The sequence below is a fragment of the Callospermophilus lateralis genome, chromosome 15, assembly GCF_048772815.1.
Source record: "Callospermophilus lateralis isolate mCalLat2 chromosome 15, mCalLat2.hap1, whole genome shotgun sequence".
In the NCBI taxonomy this organism is placed as follows: domain Eukaryota; kingdom Metazoa; phylum Chordata; class Mammalia; order Rodentia; family Sciuridae; genus Callospermophilus; species Callospermophilus lateralis.
In genome coordinates this window covers 57210859-57234548 of record NC_135319.1, presented here as the reverse complement: position 1 = coordinate 57234548, position 23690 = coordinate 57210859, and the positions used below count along the sequence as shown (strand labels likewise).

Here is a 23690-nt window from a genome sequence, read left to right as displayed (position 1 = left end):
AAAATTCCATTGTGTATATAAACCACATTTTCTTTATCCATTCATCTGTTAATGGACACCTAGACCAGTTCCATAGTTTGGCTATTGTGAATTGTGCTGTTATAAATATGAGTATGCACATAGCACTATAGTACGAATACTTTAATTCTTCAGGATAAATACCAAGTAGTGATACAGCTGGGTCATATGGTTCTTTGATTCCATGCCTAGTCTTTTGAGGAACCTCCATACTGATTTCCATAGTGGTTGTACTAATTTACAGCCCCACCAACATGTGAAAATATTTCTTTTTCTGTACATCCTCTCCAATATTTATTACTGTTGCATTCTTGATGGCTGCCATTCTGACTAAAGTGAGATGAAATCTCAGAGTACTTTTGACTTGCATTTCCCTAATTGCTAATGATATTGAACATTTTTTCAAATATTTGTTGACCACTTGTATTTATTTTGAGAAGTGTCTGTTTAATACATTTGCCCATTTATTAATTGAATTATTTACTTTTTAAGTTTTTTACTTCTTTATATATTCCAGATATTAACCCTCTGTTAGAATATTAGCTAGAAAAGATTTTCTTCCATTCTGTAGGTTCTCTCTTCACATTCTTAATTGTTTTCTTTGCCATTCAGTAGCTTTTTAATTTGATGCCATCCTGTGTATTAACTCTTGGCGTTATTTCCCGTGCTTTAGGGGGGGTCCTATTGAGAAAGTTGTTGCCTGTATCTCTATATCTTAGAGCATTGACCCTACATTTTTTTCTAAGAGTTGTAAAGTTTTTGGTCTAATTCCTAGGTCTTTGATTCATTTTGAGTTAATTTTTGTGCAGAGTGAGAGATAAGAGTCTAATTTCATTCTTCTGCTTATGGATAACCAGTTTTCCCAGCACCATTTGCTAAAAAGGCTACCTTTTCTCAGTGCATGTTTTTGGTACCTTTTCTATCAGCATAAATAAGATCAGGTCGTCTTCCACAGAGTCCAAAAAGGCCAAGTTAAGCAAGGAAGTATAAATTTATTCAAGTTAAGGTTCAGAAGTATAAGAAAGCCCCCATGCAAAGTATGGGATGGGAAAAAGTGTCACCAGGGTCTCTCAACCTTCCTTCTCTTAAAGGGATCTGAGGGTAAGTTTAACTGACTCCCGGTAACCAGTCCTTGAGATTTTAATTGTTGCATTCAGGCTCAGGCTGAGTTACATAATTGTCTTTTTGTGAGAATGGATGGAGTCTTTGGTCCCATTTGGGAAACAGATGTTGTTTGATGTGTTGGAGCATATCTCAAACAGAGAACACCTCAAGTGGTGGTCCTGACATCCATCTTCCTAACTGACCCTCGTCATTCTTTCCTGCTTTGACTGCCTATGTCCCCTACCTCACCTTTGTCAAGGATCAGAAGACTGTAGACATATAGGTTGGTCTATGTGTCTTCTATTTGGTACCATTGGTATATATGTCTGTTTTAATGTCAGTACCCTGCAGTTTGTGTTACTATAGCTCTGTAGTTTAATTTGAAATCAGGTATTGTGATGTCTCGAGCAATACTTTTTTGACTTAGAATTTCTTTGGTTGTTCTGGGTCTTGTATTCTTTCAAATAAAATTCATCCTTTCAAATTAACTTTAGGACTGTTTTCTCGAGTTCTGTGAAGAATGATATCAGTATTTTCCTGGGATTGCACAAAACCTTTGTATTGCTTTTGGTAGTACAGCCAGTTTAACGATATTAATTCTGCTTATCCATAAACATGGGAGGTCTTTCCCTCTTCCTATGTCTTTTTCAATTTCTTTCTTCAATGTTCTACAGTTTTCATTGTAGAGGTCTTTCATCTCCTTGGTTAGATCCTTCCTAGGTATTTTTTCTTTGTTTGTTTGTTTGTTTTGAAACTATTATGAGTGAAATTGTTTTCCTGATTTCTTTCTCTGCAGATTCATTATCATCAGCATATAGGAAAATTATTGATTTTTGTGTATTAATTTGGTGACCTGCTACTTTGCTGAATTTGTTTATCAGCGCCAACAGTAATTTTAGTGGAGTTCTTGGATTTTCTAAATTTAGGATCATATCATCTACAAATAGAGACAATTTGACTTTCTTTACTATTTGTGTCCCTTTTATTTCCTTCTCTTGCCTAATTGCTCTGGCTATAATTTCTAGTACTACATTAAATAGGTATGGTGAGAGTGGACATCCTTGTCTTGGTCCAGGTTTTAAAGCAAATGCTTTCAGCTTTTTCCCATTCACCATCATGTAGACTTTGGGTTTCTCATGTATGACGTTTACAATATTGAGACAATACTGGGAGGGTGGATCTGACTTCCCAGCTATTAAGGGCTGAATCACGACCCCCAAATCCCTATGTTGACGTTCTAACCCCAGAACCTCAAGATTGTGACCTTAGTTGGAGATAGTGTATTTATGGAGGTAATCAAGTTAAAGTGAGGTCATTAGAGTAGTCCCTACTCCAATAGGATTAAAAGCGGGAAATTTGAACACAGAGAAAAGCTAGGAGGAAAGATGACATGAAGAGACATGGGGAGAAGACAGCCATCTATAAGCCAAGGGAAAAGCCTGGGACACCCATTCCTCACAATCCTCAGAGGACCTAGCCCTCCTGACACCTCAGTTTCAGTCTTCCAGACTCCAGAACTCAGAGACAATGCATTTCTGTTATGTTAAAGTCATCAGCATGTTTTCACAGTCCCACAGACAAACACACCGTCTTTCAGTGCCTTTGTCCCTATTATGACCTTCATTCTGTTTCTTACTTCTTGTTCCTCTATATACAATGCCCAACCATCCTGGTTTCCTCGGGGGGAACATAGGTCCCTGGAACATAGATCTTGGAGGACTAAAACCCAGGAAAAGTTTTGAGTTCTTCCCAAGGCAGACCCCAAGACAAGAAATTGGGCACAAGCTTTTTTGCATGGAAGCCAATCTCAGTAAGTGAGATAAGGAAGTAAGATAGGGAAGGGAGAGGAGCCTATAGACCAGGTCAAATAGCAGGCTGCTTCAGAGTGCACCTCTCCCTCAGTCCACTAGGGACCCTCAGAGACTCCCAGTTGTCCCTATTAGGTAGCTTCGAAATGATTCCATTTATGTAAGTTTTGTAGTATATTTCCTCTTCCCTTCAAAAGAAGAACTTCTTAATCAGATCCCATAATGTGAGAATGTGGAATGAACCATCTCTTTCCTCCGGGAAGTTACATCAGACTTCATCAGACACCACCCATATACATGAATTACTGATCTCAATTGCTGAATTTCAAAATACATACAAAGAATTTGAACCAAGCTTTGAGCACTTGGCCATCACTGGGCTGCACTGGCTTTGTGCCTCCCAAGATCAACAGAAAGTAAGGCTGGGACAGGTAACCCCCCTAGTAGCCTTAGAGCTTTAAAGCCTCACCCACAAATCCAGCAGGACCCTCTGGCTCACAAGGGATGTCACAAGTCATCTCAGAACTCTCCCTGTTGTGGTCAAGAACCCCCCAAATAAAGGTATACCTCAAGCTGCAATTAGATTGTGCTTTCCACAGAGGCTTGCTTCCACCTTAATTGAGTAACTGGACTTCCAAGATCTATAAACTCACTATGTGATTATTGCACCTCATCTATCCAGTGGATTCCCTGGGAGGCTTGTTCATGTTAGTCTCTCCCTCTTTTAAGAAATGTAAACTCAAGAAAATTTTTCTTGATATGGCAAAAAACTGAGTTGTGAAATCATACTTTGATGGTCTCCCTATTTCCACCGTATGCAACAATACCTCAGAATTGTCCCGATTGCGAGTGTGAAAGGAAGTTATTTTATCCACCAATTCCTGACTCCCATTTATCACATATAGCTCCTGGAGGTGTTGAGGTGTTAATGACACAGAATTTTCTGCCCCAGGGGAAAGTTTGCTTTTGTGGTTAGAGGAAGCCCTGGGGCAAAGAGATCCAAGAGTTCAAAGGTTGAAAGCTGTCAGTGCTTAGGGAGCTAAATCCAGAAACTGTCTGTGACCTCAGAGGTGTGCTGAGGGGAATTGAGGGCACCAGATAGTGTTTGTTAGAAACCAGCCCAAAATCAGAAATGGTTTAGCAGGGTCCCCAGTTTTGAAATCTGACTTTCATTGCCACAGGTCTCCAGGGCCCTCTTAGGGAAGCTGGGCTTCCCAGATAATGGTTCAGAACTGCAAATCCCCCCAGGGAAAAGCTGGCTTCTGGTGTTGTGTTCAGCTCTCTGATCAGCCCCCTCCTTCACCAAGGACCTGGGCCGGCAGGTCCTTACTCCTGGTTGGCTGCTGTATGATCTTCTAAAACTCTGTGTCCCCAGGACTAAGTGCAGTACAGTTAGCCTAGTGGGGCCTTCAGACAAGGCCACTGTCATTCATTGCTTGGGAACCTTGGATGAAGGCAGTGCAGGAACACAGTTGAAAAATATAGTGTCCCCATCATGGAGAAACACTTATTAGGGCAAGAAGAAAAGAGAAATGCTAAATGACTCCTTTAAAGAAGAACAAAGAAATATACTGTCCATTTCAAACAGCTAGATGAAAGGAGTTTGAATATTCACACCAATTCCTGTCCCTCATTGATGGAAGGTTTGCTCCTGGACATGTTGGGGTGTTAATACCACAGAATTTTTTGCCCTAGGGGTGGGAAGACAGAAATGATAAATGCTTGAGGAGTTAGATATGATTAACCTGATTTAGATATTATACACTGTATACATGTATTGAAACACCACATGGAAGCCCATTATTACATACAATCTTTGTTTTCATGTATCAGTTAAAAATAAATTTAAAAAGAAATAAAGAGGAGAAAAGGGAGAGATGGGAAGGAAGGAAGGAAGGAGGAAAGGAAGGAAGGAGAGAGGAAGGAAGGAAGAAAGGAAAGACATGCTATAAGCATTTTGAACCCAGGGCTCAGAAGCCATGGGAAAGGGCTCAGTATATCCCCTTTGGTTGCACCCTTGTTTCGTGACTGCCCCATGTCACTCTGTACACGCTGGGAAGGGCTCAGGCCTACTAATAACAGGGTCTCTTAGCACTGAAGAAGGCTCATCACTTAGATGGAGGATATCCTACACAGGGGTGGGTAGGCAGGTACCCTCCAGGCCAAACCTTCACCCAGCTTTTCCATCATCAAGTTTGGAAGGCAGGTGGGTACAAGGGACCTGGCAATGGGCTCCCCTAAGAGTGTAATGCCAGATTTATGGGACCCCAATAGACCTCCAGGAGCCAAATCTGATGCAATCACACAAGAGTCTTTATTGCAAGCTCCAGCCTGGACTCACAACCGTTCCTGACGCAGCAGTCCCGAGGAGTGAGTCCTGACCCTTAGTTCAATGAGGATTTATAGATTTTGGGGGGATACTCTATGCATCACAACATCACACAGCAAATCATTTCACACCATGGGGAAAAATCAAACAACAACTCTTAACATTGATTAGCACATTCATTGGTGGGAAAAGTCCAGTAGGGGTGATTGGTTAGTTCGAGTGGTGGATACGTTTGAGCTGATTGGTTTAGGCCACGAGGGGTTGCAAGAGGGTATATGCTAAACTTGCAGGGTTGCCTCATCAAGTTATCAGTCACCGAAACTACTGGGGGTGGGGGCAATTGGCATTTCATTTCAGGTATCTTCTCTATCTCACTCTGATTGGTTGTTGCTGTGGTCCGAAATTAGGCCTCAGGCATTCTTTTGGTCTTTTTCAGGAACTTGCATTTGCTGAGTCGGTAAGGACAAATGACTCAACAGGGTAGCTATGTGCCTAGGAACGGTTTTCCAAGGACAGGGTCACCCCCTCCTCCACTTTGGACAGGCTCGGCTCTAAGGCACACATTGGTTTTTCAAAAATGGAGTCACATCAGCTTCTCAAGAGGGCACCACCAGGCAGGCAGGCTCCACCTCTCCTCATGAGGTCACTCCCCAGCTGTGGTTCTTCCAGGAGCCCAGCAGCCTAGAGATGAAGGGAAGAGGATGAAGCCCTCTGGGAACAGGGAGTCCAGACAGTCTCGGGGTACAATTAGACCCCTCTATCTCTCAGAGATTAAATCTTGCAAGGCCTCTAATGCAGCCAAACAGAAGAGCTCCAAGCCCAGCCCCCAGCATGCAGATAGTCCCTTCCATGCTAAAACCCTTCCAGGATTGCCTTTACCCACAGGGCAACACCAGCTCCTTGCCTGACTAGTCATGGTTCCCCAGTGCTCTTCCCCCCCCTCAACCCCCCGTTTCGCCCAAAGCTACAAAATATTCCAGAAGCACCCATCTTCCTCCCTAAATGCCTCCTGCCTCTGCTCAGGTTGCCCTTCAACTTGGACCACAACACTAGCAGACTCCCTAACTCCCCAGGGAAGCTTGCCTGCTCCCACCTGGGGCGCCCCAGCAACCTCAGTCTGCATGTTAAGACAAGAACAAGGTCTTTTGGCTCTTGTTTCCTACTACACTAGCACGTAGCAGGCCTCAGGCAGGGTTTGCTGAGTGAGTGAATGAAGGAATGACACTTGAGTGTCAACCCTGCATGTTCAGTGGTCCAAGCAGAGAGCTCCAAGAGGTAGCAGTGGCACTTTCAGCTGAGAGAGGCAGCAGGGCTGGGGCAGGCTTCCCAGGGTGTGGAGGGCAGGCCAGGGAACAAGCTGAATATAATATAGTCCATGGACTGTCCCTGTGACGCAGCCCCTGAATCTGACCATGCTAGGTGGCCTGTGGCAAGAATTCCGGGTCAACCAGGTCTTTTGTAGGATTTACAGTGAAAGCCTACAGAGGTGGTGGTAGGTCCAGCCTAAAGACAAGGCCCAGTGCCCCCACCTACCCAGATTGGGACCCTAAGCCTATCCTCACACACACACACCACTAAGCAAAAAGAATCACAGTACCTGCCTCCTGTGATCCAAATGTCCCTGACAAGACTCATTTGGAAATCTAATCCTCTTTGTGAGGTATCAAGAGGGTAGGAATTTACTTTGGCTATGGTATTTGGAGGCAGCACACCTGTGAGGTGATTACCCATTAAATGACACTATGGGATGGGGCCCTAATCCAATGGAACTGTGGCTTTATAGGAAGAGGAGGAGAGACCTGAGCTAGGACCTCCTGTCTTTTTATGTGCTGCCCTGAGCCACCTCAGGATATTACAGAGTCCCCACCAGTAAGAAGAAACTCACCAGATATGGCCTCCTGCTCTTAAATTTCCAAAACTTCAGAAACATAAGCTGTGTCAAACTTTAACAATTATCCTGTCTGTGATATTGCCGCAGTCTCTTGCTGGGCACAAATCACGAGTCTCCACACAGCTTGTAGATTCAAACAGCAATTCTTTATTCCCGAACTCACACCGGCCGTCTACAAACACGTTCTGGGGGAATCCAGGTTCTCTGCCCAAATCCAATCCGCCCAAATCCACTCCTGCCTAAATCCACACCGCATGGGCTTCTGTCTCTCAAAAAATACTGTCTGACCCTAAGCACTCAAGAGGAACTCAGCAGCAGGATACGCCCTATTCCAAAAGAGGAACACCCTAATCTCCTATTACTAAACCGCCCTATTCTAAAGGGGAAACACCCTACTCTCCTATTATGCTAAACTGCCCTATTCTAAAGGGGGAACACCCTAAACACGGATCCTGCCCTGGTCCTTGAGCAAGGTCACCTTTCAGAAGTCCTTCCACTAGACAGCATGGGAGTAAGCTGGCAAGGAATTTGTCATACCTACTTGGCTGATGGCTCCCAGCATGATATTCTAAAAAAATGGACTAATATAGTGTCTTTTGCAGTTGTTGTTAGGATTCAGCGGGTAAGAATAAAAAGTGCATGGTATGTAACATTCACTGTCAGCTCTGATGACGAGGACAGTTATCATCACAGATCCTAAAGCATTTAGGTGGAAAGCTGCCAACCGAGCCCTGGGACACTCAGGCCTGCTCACTATTTCCCATACCCAGGAGCCTCTGGGACAGCTGTGGGCTCCAGAAAAGGTCTGTATGCTCTCCAGTGTACTGTGTCGCTAAGTGAGGATGTCCAGTAGGTTAGGTGTATCATATGCATTTTCAACTTACACCAATTTCAAGTCATGCTGGGTTTATCAGGAAATAACCCATTGTATGTTGAGCATCTGTATCTTCAAAGCCGATGAAACAGAAAACCGACTGAAACCTCTTTTTCTCATCCCCAAGTTCAGAGAGACCAATTAAAGTCTTGCTCTATGCTCACCTGTTAGGGTAACACCACACACACACACACACACACACACACACACACACACTCCTTACCTTTTCTCTCCCAAAACATCCAAACAGGGAGCCTTTCCCAGTTAACATGTATCCTTTACTCACCCTCACCATCTTCACATGACTTAGCAGGGAAGAATGATCCAAGTTTATCAAAAAAAAAAAAAAAAAAAAAAAAACGGACCTAGGTTCTTGGGTTCGGAGAAGTGAACAGAGCAAGGCTGCCTGTCTTGATGACTTTGAATTTTTCTCTGCACCAGCAAATCCCCACTTCCCTCTCCCTAAGAGCTGAGGAGCCCAAACCCAAGGCACTAAAGCCCTTCATTTCAGCCTCCAATCAACCACTGATCCACTGTGTGTCATTAGGCAAGTTTCTTGCCTTGCTTGGGCTAGTCTCCTCCTCTGCTGAAAAAGATATCAGTTTGTTTGGTGTGGCTGTCCTGAGAAGCAAATGACAGATGGGAAATGAGGGGCTTTGTAAGCTTTAAAGTGCTGTGTCCCTGAGAAGGATGTCAGATTGGTTCAGAGCAAGACAAATCAAACACTGGAATAAAAATTAAAAATAAAAACTCTAACATATAATTTTTTTAAATATGTACTAATAAACAAAAAAACTATAATAAAACAATAAGAAAAAAACTCATAGATGATGTGAAATAAATATGACCAGGTAGATTGTAAACCAAGAAATTCAAATGGTCATGAATATAAATTATCAAATCTAACTAATAAGGAAAGAACCATTATTATCCTCATTTTATGAATGAGGTTCAATGACTCTCATCAATTTATCCAACATCACAGTATGTTAGTTAGCTTTCAGTTACTGTGACCAAATAACTTAAGATAATCAACTTAAAAGTAAGAAAGGTTTATTTTGGCTCATAGTTTCAGTTCATAGTCAACTGATCCCATAACTTCAGGCCTTTGGCAACGTAGTACATGGTGGCAGAAGCATATAACAGAGGAAGCCTGTTCAACTCATGGCAGCTTAGAAGAAAAGAGGTAAAAATGAGAGACCAGTTTTCTAATAATCCCCTTTAAATACATGCCCCCATGACCTAACTTCCTCCCATAGGCTCCACCTCTTCCTCCCAATAATTCCTTAAACCTATATACAAGCCTTCAACACTTGAGCATTTGAAGGGCATTCAAGATCCAAACCATACTGCATAGTTTGAGAGTAACCAGAGGAGGGTTTCTTAACCAGAAATTCTGCACCATGTAACTCAGAGTGAAGGCATTGGAAATAAAAATAGCTAAGAAGATATCATTATTTTATTTATCAAATTAGCCAAAATATTTAAATTTTCTAATATTCAAATGTTTGTGTGGGTGTAAGAAGATAAATACTTTCATTTATTGTTGGCACAATCATCTTTGAAAGTAATTTGCTAATATCATAGACATTTTACACATATCACCTGAAGAAAAATGTATCCTACAGATATTCCCCACGCATATCCATAAAAATGTACATACATATATTTCTTTTTCCATGGTTTTTTTAATAGCTCCAAAATGTGTTAAATAGAAACTTTCATTCATTGCTAGTGGAAATGTAAAATTGTGCAGCTACTTTAAGAGACAGCTTTGAGTTTTGGCAGTCTCTTACAAGGTTAAACCTAGTCTTACATACAATCTACCATTGTACTCCTAGATATTTACCCAACTGAGCTAAACTTAAGCCCATAAGAAAACCTACACACAAATGTTCATAGCAGCTTTATTCATAATATCCCAAATCCAGAAGGAACCAAGATGCTCTTCAGCGGCTTAACAGATAAACTCTGGTGCATCCATACAATCGAATAATATTAAATAAAAAGAAATGAGCTATGAAGACAGGAAATGACACAGAGGGAGCTTAAATCCATATTGCTAGATGAAAGAAACCAGTCTGAAAAGGCTTCATGCTCCATGATTCCAACTATATGACTTTCTGGGGAAAAGCAGAACTATAGAGTGAGTTGAAAAAAAAAAAAAAAGATCAGAAGTTGCCAAGAAGTTAGAAGAAGACAGGAGGGATGAAGAGATGGAACACAGGGAATTTTTAGTGTGGTAAAACTATTCTGTATTATACCATAATGGATAGAAGACATGATGGATTTATCAAAACAATATTGGCTCATTAATTGCAGCAAATGTACCACATATACCAAGATTATTAATAAAATTCAGGGTGAGAATGAGAAAGTATATGAGTATTCTCTCTACTATCTGTCCAATATTTCATTAATTTACATTTATTTTTCAAAAAGTATTAATTTTGAAAATATATAGAGAATCCAGCAGAAGAGGACTACCCATTAGAAAGAAAGAGATAGAATTTACATATAACATTATCTGCAAGGTATATTAACTTAAAAACATAAGTGCAGCTCAGTATCTAAGTGGAATCTGTTACCTAAAAATATCTGTGGTCTGAGCAGGTTACAAAAAGAGTTTGCTGAAGTACCTATAGAAATTATCTGCCAGAGGAGGGCTGTGGGAATTTTAAAGGAGAGAGATGGCCAGATCTTCACTTTAAACTTCGTGCCCTTTGAAATTCTTATCTTGAACATGCACAATGTTTAAAAACAAAAAGCCAAGGTCAGTACTATTTTAAACTCTTATCGCAAATATACACACTTTGATTTTTGAGAAGACAAACAAAAAGCCAGACCTGGAGTCACACAGACTGGAGTTTGAATTCCAGCTCCTTCATTTCTTGACTATAAAGCAAAATGAGTTACTTGACCACTATGAACCTCAGTTGTCATTGTGAAGTGGGGCAGATTGTGAGAAGTAAAGAAAATAATGCATGCAAAACACTACTCCCATCGGTTTAGAGGCAGAACATGGCAGTCATTATTAATGTTGTCTTTATTCATTGCCAAGCTGTGAAAGCTGGTGTTTTCAATCTGTTAACGTATGCACCAAAACCTTTTGTCGCAGACTATGGGGTGTTTTTTTTTTTCCCTATGAGAATGCTAAGTCAGGGAGATGCAGCAGTCATTGTGTGACCATGAGAAGAGTCTTCACTAACACCCTAAAGATGGCAAAGCAGAAGCATAGACAGAACTTGACTACTTGATGTCCACATTGAACTACAGCACCAACCCTGCAACCAGTGACCTGAATTCTTAAGGTGGAAGGTAAAATTCACAATTCAGTTACTTGCCACTGAAGGAGTTCTTAGGGAGACAGCACTACAGAGCAGCTGAAGCATGGAATGAGACAGGAGTGCTTATCTGGACACACACTCTCTGGCCACCCGCCACCCTTCTTGCAGGCCCAGAGCCCTTCTGGCACCCCCACCTCCCTTCTTGCAGGTTCTATTCTATCTCAGTCCCATGCACACCTTCTATTGTCAGATTCTCCTCTGTCCTCCTGCCACTGACGACTGTGAGGAGCAAGCTCTCTCTCCAGCTTCTCTCTTTGCTACATCACCCCTCCAGCTCTCAGATGGCCTGGGCACCAGATGGAGATGCTCCTAGCAAGGCATCGCCCCTGAGTCTCAGCCCCAACACAGGGAACTTTAGGGCCAGTACAGCCCAGAACCCCCTGCTGCTCAGCCTACTGTCCTATGGCCCTCCCTGTGGTCTCTTCTGCCAGACATTTCCAGGAGAGGGGAAAGGGTCCTGACACCCTCTCTCCATAACCCAGGAAGAAGACTCTATTGGGCAGGACCACCAAGCATGAATTGAGACTGGGTAAATAGAAGGATGGAGGCAAGCCAATGAAGGGTTACATTTCACAAACATGGTTAGGGTTGGATGAGGCAGGGGGGGCCCTCCAGCCCCCTCAGCGTGTCTGGAGTCGAAGATGTAAGTAAAATGAGTGTGTCTTCCCTTCCAAACTCTCCGAGTGGGCTTCACAGATTCCACCTTCTCCCTTTCTATCCTCTTCTCTGGAATCGTCTGCCTGCTGGCCGGGTTGGCCCAGCGCGTCCACAGGAGGGGAGGTAGAAGAGGAATACGCAGGGAATGGACATAACATGACCACAGCACTGGCTCATCCCCAGGCCTTAGAAGCCCTCCCACCTGGCGACGGGTGGCCATTCCCTCAAACCCCCACCCACCGGGTGGGTGGCTTCCAGGCTGCGTCCAAGTGCCCGCTAGAGGGCGTCAGGTCACACTGCAGGGCGCGCCGTCTGGGACCCACCCCAGTCCGGGTCTCTGGGCCTGCGCAGCCTACGCTTGGCAGTCCCCGGAAACCTCCCCTCCGTCGCCGCCTGGCACCGGTAAATGGGGTGGAAGTGGCAGCGGGAAAGGGAGTTTCTGCTATCAGCCACAATTCCATAGCCGCAGGGGACCAAGGGGACCCAAAGCCCTGGGAAAGGAGGTCAGGGAGTGGCTAGGAGCAACATTTAAAGGCATGTTAAAAGACTTAGTAATTAAATAATATCTTCATGCAACATTTTTAAAGCAGAGTTAATGAAAAGATAAATGACAAAATTCAATAAAGCAGAATCCTACTTCCTGCCTGGCTGTCCTTCAGCAAGGTTCCGGCAGTATTCCTCCCAGCCTGCCTGTGACCTCGCACCCTGCTGGTTTCTGCCCGACCCAGGGGGCTTCGACCCAACAGATTGCTTGAGCCATGCAGAGCACAAAGGTCAGGGTCTTCCGGATTCATGTGTCGGAATCTATAGCCCTTTAGAAGACCTTTCCCCCTCCCTGAATTCCCCTAATCTAAGGGAAGAAAACAGAATCTTCTAAGAGACACAGCAGGGCTTGCAAATGCCATGAAGCTTACATACAAAATCACACCCTTGGTCATGGTCTTTCCAGACCCTTGACTGCTAAAAATGAGAAGTGAACAAAGATAACAGGCAAAAGGCTGCAGGTGAGAACCAAGGGGGCAGGAAAAATGGAAGAGGTATGGAGCAGGAGATAATTCTATCCCCCTCAGCTGGGCTTCAGGACTCCAGTTTAGTTCCTTGATCAGCAGGTAGAAAATTCCAGTCCCAACAGAGGCTCCCTGCTTGGACTCTGCTCAAGCTGATATCGGTCTTGGAGATCAGCGACAGGTCCTCTTTTCCCCAGTGTAGAAAGCAAGTTTAAGAAAGGACAGAGACAGACTTCTCTGGAAAGAAGTGGGACCCAGAGCTGGGTTCCCCTATGGAGAGTGTGTGTCTTGCTCTTTAATACCACCCACCCCACCTTCTCTTTCTTCTCAGAGTTTGTGCCTAAGGGCAGGAAGGAGCAGCTCAGGGGTAATAGCTTGCATTGGGAAGTGTGATTCCCCAGAGGTGTCAGCAACCCATTGAGCTGGAAAGTGTGATTGGAGGTTATGTTAGCAACCCATTGTCTTTTCTTTGATAACCAGGTTTCATCTTCTCAAACCCCATCATTCATTACCTACACTGATCACTAGGCCTTTTACCCCCTGCCTCAGTTTGTTGAGGAATGTGATATTTCCTGTCCTCACAGGCCAGGTGAGCTGCAGGCAGATTGCTTTTTGGCAAAAAAAAAAAAAAAAAGCATGTGTGGAGTTAGTACAGTGGATTCATTTTTATAGAATTATTTTCTCAACCTCCCTCGTGGTTCAGACCACAACCCAACCCAATTATAAGCCAAGCAAGATTCTGAACACATGAAAGAGGCCTGCCTAAAACTAAAAGATGGGTACCACACACCCAGGGCATCCCTCCAGCAACCTAGCCAATCAGCCCCCCAAAAAGGACCACCAAAACTTAGGGTGGCTCTTCAGCCTGAACAAAGTTCTCCCATTCATTCAGCAGGACCACTGACAACTGATTTCTCTTTCTGGTCAAAAGCAATGGAAATCTAGCAGAGCAAACCAAGGGAAGCCTCTCAGGGAGCCTTGGGCCTGAAAATCAGACATGAGGAGACCCAAACCCAACATGGCTGGAGGGAAATGTCCCAGACTATGGGGAGAGACTGAGGTTTGGAGCACAGGGCTAAGGCAAGGTAGACCTTTGTCATAAAGGGGAAGGAGGCAGGAGTAAGGACAATGGGATGGGTGGAGAAAGAAGGGGGGAGAGATGGATATGAGACAAAAGGAAAAGAGACTACTGGGGCCTGGGGACTGGAGGGAGAAAGAACACCTTAGGGGAGCAGGGCAGGGCCTGCAGAGCCTCCCCACTTGTCTCTGGCTGCACACACAGAGACACAGCATCACAAGGTCCATGTTGATGGGATGCAGAGAAAACACCCTATGTCTTTTTCAGATAATATTCTGGGAAATGAAAAGCCTCAGGCCAGAACAGACTGGACAAGGAATTCAAAGGTACCCTAAAATTGAACACTCTTCCCTGGCCCAAACTGCACGTCTTAACTACAGTGTTCCCCCAATTTTCACATTCCCTCCTGATGAAGCAGGGAAAAATGAATTTTAGAGTATCCATCTGTAGAGTTCATGTTTAGAGGCCCAGATTTGCCTCTTTGCAGAGTTGTCGCAGGCTTAGAGGGGGAGAGATTTGGCATGAGTCCTGCAGAGTCACTATTCAAATTAGCGAAGGTGGCATGTGCGTAACTTTGAGGACAAGAAAGTCAGACCCCACCAATTCACCCACATTCCCATCAGCTCATGCCACTCTGGTTTGGCTTGGCTTTTTAATAAACATCAACTTTCTCCAGATGCTTTTCCTGGTTTATTATTTCTCTGTAACCACAGCAACAGAACCATCCCCATGTCCTCCCAACCTGAAGGGAGACCTCCCCCCCCCCACACACACACACATACACACACACACTCAGCTTTGGAAAGACCTCAACAAAAAGGGTGAGAAAAGTGAAGGTTACTGAAGAACAGCTGTAAGGAGCCTAAATCTTCTGACCCTAAGGGTCACCCCCTGGAAGCTGGCAGGTAAACCCCTATGTGCCAGGAACAGCCTTTGATGGGGCTTTCGGGGAAGCCAAGAGGGGTTAGACTTGGAGCAGGCCACCATAGCTTTGTGGTCTAAAGCTGGAGTTTGAGCCCTGGATCCACATTGATAGCCATGAGTTTGGGGGCAAGTTTTGGAGGACAAATAGGTAGAGTCTGCAAATCTTAGCTTGTTTTTGGACTCGAACTTCTAGAACAGCTAAACAGGAGGTCAAATCAGGGGGAGGGAAGCAGCAATCACCAACCAGTGTTGCTGAGAATAAGGACCGAGTCGGGCCACACCCTCCTCCTTCCTTGTTTGATGCCGAGGGTCCCTGGACTGTGCTTTAGATGAGAAGGCCTACTGATGTTGAAGATCTGGATTTTAACATATTTGCCTTGAACAAATTTTCCCACAATGACCTTGTGGATTTGGAGGCCCAGGGGACCTACAGGATAACCCAGTGACGTATTCCAGGCTCATACAGGCCCTTCCCTGCCTGACAAGTTGGATGAAAACTGGCATAAGACTAGTCATAACTTTAGATAACAAATCTGGACCAGGCCAAAATGACAAATGAGAAGGAACTGAAATTGGGCAAATTCCAAGCTCTGCATTTAACTAACCAACGTCACCTGGCACAAACAAATGAGAATTGTTTCTGAGCAACTCACAGAGGGAAAGATCTGGGCATTTTGTGGGCCACAAGCCTCATTTATGTGTTGGGTGATAAGCTGCTTGCAATATGAAGGTACCTGTCAGTGGGTGGACCCCAGATACCTGTGACTCCCTTTGACAGTTCCTATGTACACTTCCTCTGGAATAGGCCCCCCAGCTCCAACCAGAGACCTACCCTGGGGCTCCTGGAACCTGTCAGCCTGCATGCCAAAGGGCCAGAAGTGCCTAGAGGCTACCCCCTACCCCTGAGTGGCCCTAACACAGAGTTTGCACCCCAGGACTCCTATGTGGGACTTGGCTTGGCCTGAAGTCACATTTTCATTTGACTTCTATCCTTCCCTATCATGCTCTCCCGACTCCTCGTAATCCTCATCTTGGCACGAGCTTCTGGGATCTTATCCCCAGACTAGCAGTTAGGGAGAGTGGTCCTCCTTGATACAGCTTAGGGTACCACATTTTCAGAGATCTCCAGCCAGAATGTATGTGCCCCAAGCAGGGTGAAAAGCTGAAGATGAAGAACCTTATTCAGAAGTGCCTTTGAATAAATAGGTTTTAAACAAATGGAAGGTGGACTGTGATCAGAGTCAAGCTGGGGAAGAGCTGGACTCCCTAGGGCCGTGGCACACCATGCAACACCATCAGTACACATGTGGATCGATCACTCAGAGTCAGGTGTTGTACATGGGTTATCCCATTTAAAATCCTCACAAGCCTATGAAGAAGGCACTATTATCATCCCAGTTTTACAGCTGAGGAAGTTTAGGGACTCCAAAACTTGCCCCAAAACTCATGGCTATCAATGTGGATCCAGGGCTCAAACTCCAGCTTTAGACCACAAAGCTATGGTGGCCTGCTCCAAGTCTAAAATGTTAGGATCTTCATGGACAAGGCCCTTTCAAACCCTGTCAAATAATAATCTAGTATATCCAGGGTTCAGAGACCTAAACCAGCTGACACAGAGGTGACATCACAGTGGAAGAGGACCATATCCCTTGCCCCTCAGCCAGCAGAAGCCTGCATCCCAACAGGAACAGATCCTCCCCTATTGGATCAGTTCCTTATAAGGACAATTACAGCCTGAGGTCAGAGGAGAGATGCATCTCTGTGTCCTGGCAGACCCAGAGGTGAGAAGCCCAAGGAGGCCAGGCTTCAGTGTCAGAGGCCCAGGCTGCCATAGAAGGAAAGCCAGTGGAAAGAAGGAAGAAGTCCCTGGTAAAGACAAAGGGTAGATTCCTGCCAGGGCAGGGAGCTTTAGAACTCTGGGGTTTGCTTCAAAGGACCAAGTACAACCAATCAATACCAATTCCCCTATCCTGCCAGGCCTGGCAAACCTCTCTTCTTCCAACTTGTATTTATTTTGAATTTAAAACAAAACAAACACATGGACAATGAAATCCAGCACTTCCCAGAACGAGACCTGAAAGGGAACTAGAAACCGGGAAATGGAGATCTATAAATGAAATCAGTGGTCAGGCTCTGTGGCCCTGAACCACTACAGGCATAAGGCTTGGCCAGGAGGAGGCTAATCTAAGGGCCACGATAGGTCTCTGGGCCCAGTTCATAAATTAATTAAATTAAGTTCAGAAATTGCTCTACCTAATGGCAAAGCTCAGCTGGTGAGACCAAGGATGTGGTTTAACTAGAAGAGTGTTTGGGGGGCCCTATTCAGGATACAGGTGGGGCTGGATTCCAGCACCACCCTGCAAACCTTTATCTCAGTCTCAGTGAGGTGAGTGGGTGCTTTATCTGGCCTGTCCCATGCAGGGCCCAGCCTGGCCTGCCATCTTGTAGTGTGGAGGTGCTGTAAATTGGCACACCTCTGCTCAATGGTGAATTCATGTAATTTGCATATGATGAAAGTGAAGGTCTCTTCATGAAGCGGGTTTCACTGCTCTCAGCAAAACTCTGTAGTGTGGGGCCCTTCCCCTGCCCCTCCTGAGTCCATCTTTGTCCCAGAGAGCAGCCTCACCCTTCTCTTTCCCAATCTGGAAGAACCTCAGCCTCCCAGAACTCCTCCTCCTCCTCCCCAGATCAACTGCACACATGTGTGAATACAGTCCCCACCTACCCATTCCTCCCCCTTAACAGGCCCCTCCTAAGTGTCCCCACCCTCTGGGCTCCTATGTTCTGCCACTCAGATGCCAAATCTCTCCTCTACAGGTAGCCAAAGGGATATTTCTAAATTGGAATCTGGTCTCCCCACCCACCCCTTTCACTCATTGCTTAAGCCAAAGGCATGAGATGATAATGGCACAATTTCAGGCACTGCAACATATTAGGGGACAGGTAGCCCCACCTATTCTCTATTGCCCTGAAGTCCCTTTCCTCAGTCATACCAGGAACTTCAAAATGAGGACGCCCTAGCCAGCCTCCTAACCCAATGAACACCCCAATTGAGCCTCTATAATTCATGCACCATGGACATGCAGGGCAGTTACCTCCAAGCCTCTTGCTGCCCCAGATCCACTCACCTTCCCAGTCCTTTTGTGTCAAGACCATGCTCAACTGTGGCCCTGTGCTGCTCCCTCATATCCCTACAACCATTTCCCTCTCCCCTGGGCGGGGGGTACTGGAACCCCTGTGTAGGACCAGGAACAAAGGAGGCATGGTACCCATATGCCACACTCCAGAACATGAGTTACCTGAGAAGGCACATGCTTACATGGGAAGGGCACATTTCAAGTTATGAATACCAATTAACGAGGCTTCAGAAGGCATTCTGACCTAAAGCATGCCTTCCTCACCTGTTTCTTTGGCCTGTTGGAATGCCAACCCTGTTTAAAAACCTGAGCCATCATTGCAGGAGTTTTTCTCACTTCAGTGAGTATTGGGTCCTAAGGGAAGGGAAAGTAAACCAGCTTTTGAGTCCTATGTTCCTAAATACATAAGAAGCCCAGGAACAGGGCCAGGTCAGTGACCCTGACACCATCCTAACCCTTTGGCTCCCACATAGGGTGGCCTGAGGGTTCTATTTTAGGAGCTTAGAATCTTCAACACCAAGTACCAGGATAGACACAATCCATTCCATCCTCCACGAGCCTCAAGAAGTCCTTGGGTTGAGGAAGACAGCAGTGAAAGGCCCTAGTGTTCCCTCCCCAGACCCAATTCCCCTGGCCCAAGTCAGGTCACATGGGCAAGACTAGACAAACAGGCTCAAAAGGTGTCCCCAGGCCCCATCACCTCCAGCATTTTCTTACAAGGTGGGAGGCCCCAGCACAGGGCCCACAGCCAGTCTCCCTCCCTGCCCCTATCTATTCCTGCCCTCCCTCCTTGAAGAACTGCACCAGCTGGGAATAAATCTAAGACAAAGGAACGAGATGATAATAGTGCAATTTCAGGCTCTACAACATATTTAAGGGCATGTAGTCACCTCTTCTCCATATCATAGGGTCAGTCCCTGACATGATGACCTGCAAGGGGGCTGGCTCTTGAAAGCCCCATCAACCCTTCTGTAATGTTCAGAGCCCCCACACACCATGATTCAGCCATGGCAGGGGAGGTCTTATCATTCCTCACACAAATCCACAGAACTTGACACAGAATGTGGGCTCAATAAATCCTTCCTGTATCCAATTGCACTGAACTGGACCAGGCTATAGTGAAACACCCAGGCTCAGCCAGTCCTGGCTTTGAATCCTAGCCCACCACTCCCAGCTGTCCAACTTGGGGCACATCAACTAGAGCCTTGCCAAACATCTTGTTGTTTCCCCTGTAGAATGGCATAAAGAGGTGAAGACTCAACAAGGTAAGATGCCAAGCACAGTAAATGGCACACAGGAGGCCTCTGCTTCCCCTCCCTAAAGTTCCCTTCTCTAAAGACCCAGGAAGTCCCTGTCACTTGGGACAACCCCTGTGCCCACCAATTAATGTAAGAATTCAATATTTCTCAGCAATGCTTTAAAGTAAAGCAACAGTCCTAAGAGAAACATGACAAAGTTTTCGAGGGCAGACTGAAGGTTGAATATTTTTACAGAAAAAATAGGAGCTAGTTTATACACAGTGCAGAAACCCTGGCCCAAAGTTCAGAGCCTGGAATGTGCAGACATGTGGCTCTTAGAGATCAAGCCCTTAAAAAAGAGCCCAGCTTCATGAAGCCAGAAGCCCCGGCTGCATTCTGTGATCTGTAGGTAGTCAATATTTATCAGATGAAAGATGTGTCCACCTGCAGTGGGTTCAGGGGGCACAGGGCCCACACTGTCCCTGGCCCTGGCTTAGGGCTGAGTCCATGAGCCAGGCCAGCCTAAGAGATGCAGTTCCTCACTCTGGGGCTGCACCAGAGCAGCCACAGCAGCTGGGGCGCCGTAGGGACTGCATGACGGCCCTCAGCGGGCCCCTCCGGCCCTCAATGGACAAGCTGTCCTCACTGGCTGGCACTGGGTGCAACTGTTCAAACTGCATCTCCAGGTGCTTCTGGATGGCCACACCAAGCACTTCAGGGTCTACTGATGCTCCGTACACCTCCCATGTCATGCCTTCAGCATCCCACCGCACATCCCGCACAGGGGACGATGTCTCTTCCAGGTTGGGCCCCAGAGTTACCTCTGGGAACATGTGCAGAGCCACAGGGGCTTCCAGGGATGGGCTGGTAGCCACAGCCTTGCATGCTGCCACTGGGGCTGCCTGCACACCAGCATCCTGGGCTGACACCAACATGGGGCCCAAGTCACTAGCTGAAGTCATGGTACATACATCTTTGGTCCTAGAGCCAGGCTCTGTGGGTAACCCTGTGGGACCCCAAAGGTGGGCACAACAGTGGGAGTGCCTGTGAATCCCCCCAGGCAACTTACAATGGAACTTCATCCCATGCTGAGCCTGCAGCCCAGACTCACTCACTGATGCCACCAGTTTGGGAAAAGCCAGGATCCCTGTGGCAGGCAGGGCATGGCAGCAGCCACTGGCCACTGCCTCCCTCATGCTGCAGAGAAGAGCTGCTGGGGGCAGAGCGTGGCATGAGGTGGTAGCTGGCTGCCCTGTGGCTTTGGGCCCAGCCTGGGGACCACTGCTGTGGGTAGCTGTGTCCCCCAGGACTGGTGGTGGTACCCACACCTGACTCTCCTCCAGCATCCAGGCTGAGTTAGAAGTTCCATCTGCTGGAGCCAGTTCTCTTTCCAGGCCTGTAGGTGGCTGGCCAACCTGGTCAGAAATACTGCCAGGCTGCAGCTGAGCCCTGCGGACAGGTGAGCCACCGAGGGCTGAGCAGCTGAGACTGGCCTTCCGAGCACTGCTATGACCCTGGGTCTGGGTGCTACGGACCAGATCAGAATGGCTCCTCTGCACAGCAGCCACACTGGGGGCCCGCAGGCGACACAAGTCACCACTGTCCATTGTAGATACATTTCCTACAGTGCTGCTTCGCCAATGCCCCACAGCACCAGACCGTAGATGGGGGCCTGAGGTCTGTGCCTGCTCTGTGCTCTCAGTCTGGCACCTCTCTTCCACCAAGGCCTGGGGACTAGTGCTGGCCTTGCCAGGTTGGGCCTGCCACACAGTACTGCTGGCACTCTTGCGGAGCTCTGGTCTCTGCCCCCGGCCTTCACAAAGCAGGCTGGAAGAGCTCTGGGACAGTGGCTGTGTGCGGGGACTCCGAAGTGCCTGGGATTCGGGCTCAGGGTGGCTGGAACTCATGGCTGCCTGCAGGAGACAAAAGGGGAAGGAAGGAGTTGAGCTGGGTATCAGCACCTTAGCTGGACTCTGAGCTCACACACTGGGGAGACAGCTTTAATCTCAGCCTGATTAAATGGTCAGAATCATAAGCAAGTCAGTGACATCACACCAGACACTTCAAATCAAGTCCATCCCACAGGAATGACACTATAAATATATAACAATCTGTACCTCTGGAGAAGGGCTCAGGAGACCACTCACCTATTGTGCCATCTGGTGACCTTTACTGGATAGATTATGGAGGAAAGGGAAGTGGAAGGAACACAGGGAAGAGGCCAAGTCTGTGGGGATCCTGGGATGGGACAAAGGCATTAGGGGCAGGGAATTTGGGACAATAGCTCTTAGTCAATCGGCACAGAATTATGGCTGAATTTTGGCAACCAGGAGAGCTGGACTAGAATACTAGAACTGGAACTGACAGAATCCATCTCACTGTGGACTGGGGCCTCCTTGGTAGAGTGGGGCTCAGAGGAGGTTTGTGGGATGAGACAGTAATGAAGAGAACCCAAACTGGGAATTACCCTGGGTTCTCCCTGCACCCCCCACACCATCCCTATCCTTTCTGGCTTGGCTGAGCCATCATGTCTCTGAGACTCAGACATGGCAGTAGTAAATGGGATATGATTCCCTGTCTCCCCATCTAGTGCTAGGGGCAAGGAGAAGCCTTGCCTAACAACCCTGTACACATGGGACTCACTTGGTATTTGCTCATTCATTTCAAAGCCATCTCCTAGCTGCATGCTGCGCAGGACTGAACTGGGGAACACAGGATTCATTTAGTTCTAGCTGTGCCCTGGGGACCTTGGTCTAGCAGTGAGATAAGCTGTGTATCCAACACCAAAAATAAGACACATCTTCCAAAAAATTTCAACTCCCTCTTTCCCAGTGTGCCTCTATCCTCCTTGTACCCCTCCCTTCCTACCACTGCCATCCCTTCCTCCAGCCACACAGAGCTCTCTGGAGCTGCTCACTGACCCAGCTGCAGCCTAGAGTCCACTCTAGCCCCCTGCCACCTCAGTGTCTCCTTTTCTGAATCTTTCCTGATACTCTCAGCTGGGCTGCCTCCACTCCTGGATGAGCATCATCAGGTCTGATGGTACAGTCTGGCAGACTGTCAGCCTCCTCAACAACCAGGACTTGGCAGAGCAAGCCTGTAACCTATTCCAAGGAGAGCTGGAGATGATCAGAAAGGGCTTTTTGGAGGACTTATGGAAGCTGGGGCCACAGAAAAGGGAGAGGTGCCTAGATGGAAGGAACAGCAGAAGGAGAGAGGCTTATATTCCGAGTTTATGAGGAAAGCAGAGGGTTCAGAGTTGGGCAGGGCCCAGAGTGTCAAGGTGCCTGGACCAAGCCAGCCTGGGCCATAGTTATGAATGAGGAAGATCACTCCAGGACTCCTTACCAGGCAGGATGGGCTGGAGAAACAGGGAGGGTAGAAGGCAATAGCTGCAGTTTGGGCAATCCTGGCCCTACCCTCCTAACTCTGGACTGATAAGGACTGCTAGGAAACCAGCCACCCTCACCTCTAGGTGAGCAAGACTACCTGAAAGGGAGTGCAGGAAGGGCTCCAGAACTTAGTTTCTGTGTCATTGCAACCATTCTGCTGAACTATGCTCAAGAGTCAGCTGGCAGCTATTGAAAGCAACAGCAAGGATGGTTCTGGAGCCATAGTGCTTACAGTCCAGTTCTGCACAATTCCATATGCTGTTCAGTAGGGTAGGTGCTAGTCACATGTAGCCCCTAAGTACCTGACAGGCAGCTTCTATGACCAAGTTCTTATTTTATTGAAACTTAAGTAATTTAAATTTGACTTCCCAGAGGGCTGGGATATAGCTCAGTTGGTAGAGTGCTTGCCTCGAATGCACAAGGCCCTGGGTTCAGCCCCCAGCACCACCAAATAATAATAATAATAATTATTAGTATTATTATTATTAACTGGCCACATGTGGCTAACTTGCAAACATACTGGACCATGCAGCTCTGAACACAGCCTACCCTGGTGAAGAGTGTCCATCCCAGCCAGACTGGTCCCTGGGAGGGTCTGGAAAAGGATGAATAGTCAAGAGAGAATTCTGCCTTCAGATGCTGCTCTCAAGGAGCTCTAAAATTGGACAGGTGCAAGAGCAATAAAGCCAACAACAAATAAATAGTAACAGCTCCCATTACCCAAACATCATCATGTACCAGACATGTGTCACCTCATTTAGAAACACTGTCTAATTTATCAAAGCAACCTCAGGAGGTAAGTCATCTTCCCCATTCAACAAAGGAGATCAAAACTCAGAAGTTCAATGATTTGCCCAAGGGCACACTGCTGGAGAGTGGTTGAGCC

At 46.4% G+C, this 23690-nt stretch overlaps 1 protein-coding gene across 1 annotated transcript; it reads right to left on the bottom strand.

Moving 5' to 3' along the window:
* Positions 1-19951: 19951 nt before the first annotated feature.
* Gprin2 (G protein regulated inducer of neurite outgrowth 2) lies at positions 19952-21319 on the bottom strand. Its single transcript, XM_076835280.1, has one exon. It carries the CDS (start codon positions 21317-21319, stop codon positions 19952-19954), a length of 1368 nt encoding a protein of 455 aa, XP_076691395.1.
* Positions 21320-23690: the final 2371 nt, after the last annotated feature.

Bases quoted from the DNA above. Each gene is read 5' to 3' on its own strand.
- Gprin2 (XM_076835280.1), bottom strand. From the start codon at position 21,319: ATGAGTTCCAGCCACCCTGAGCCCGAATCCCAGGCACTTCGGAGTCCC.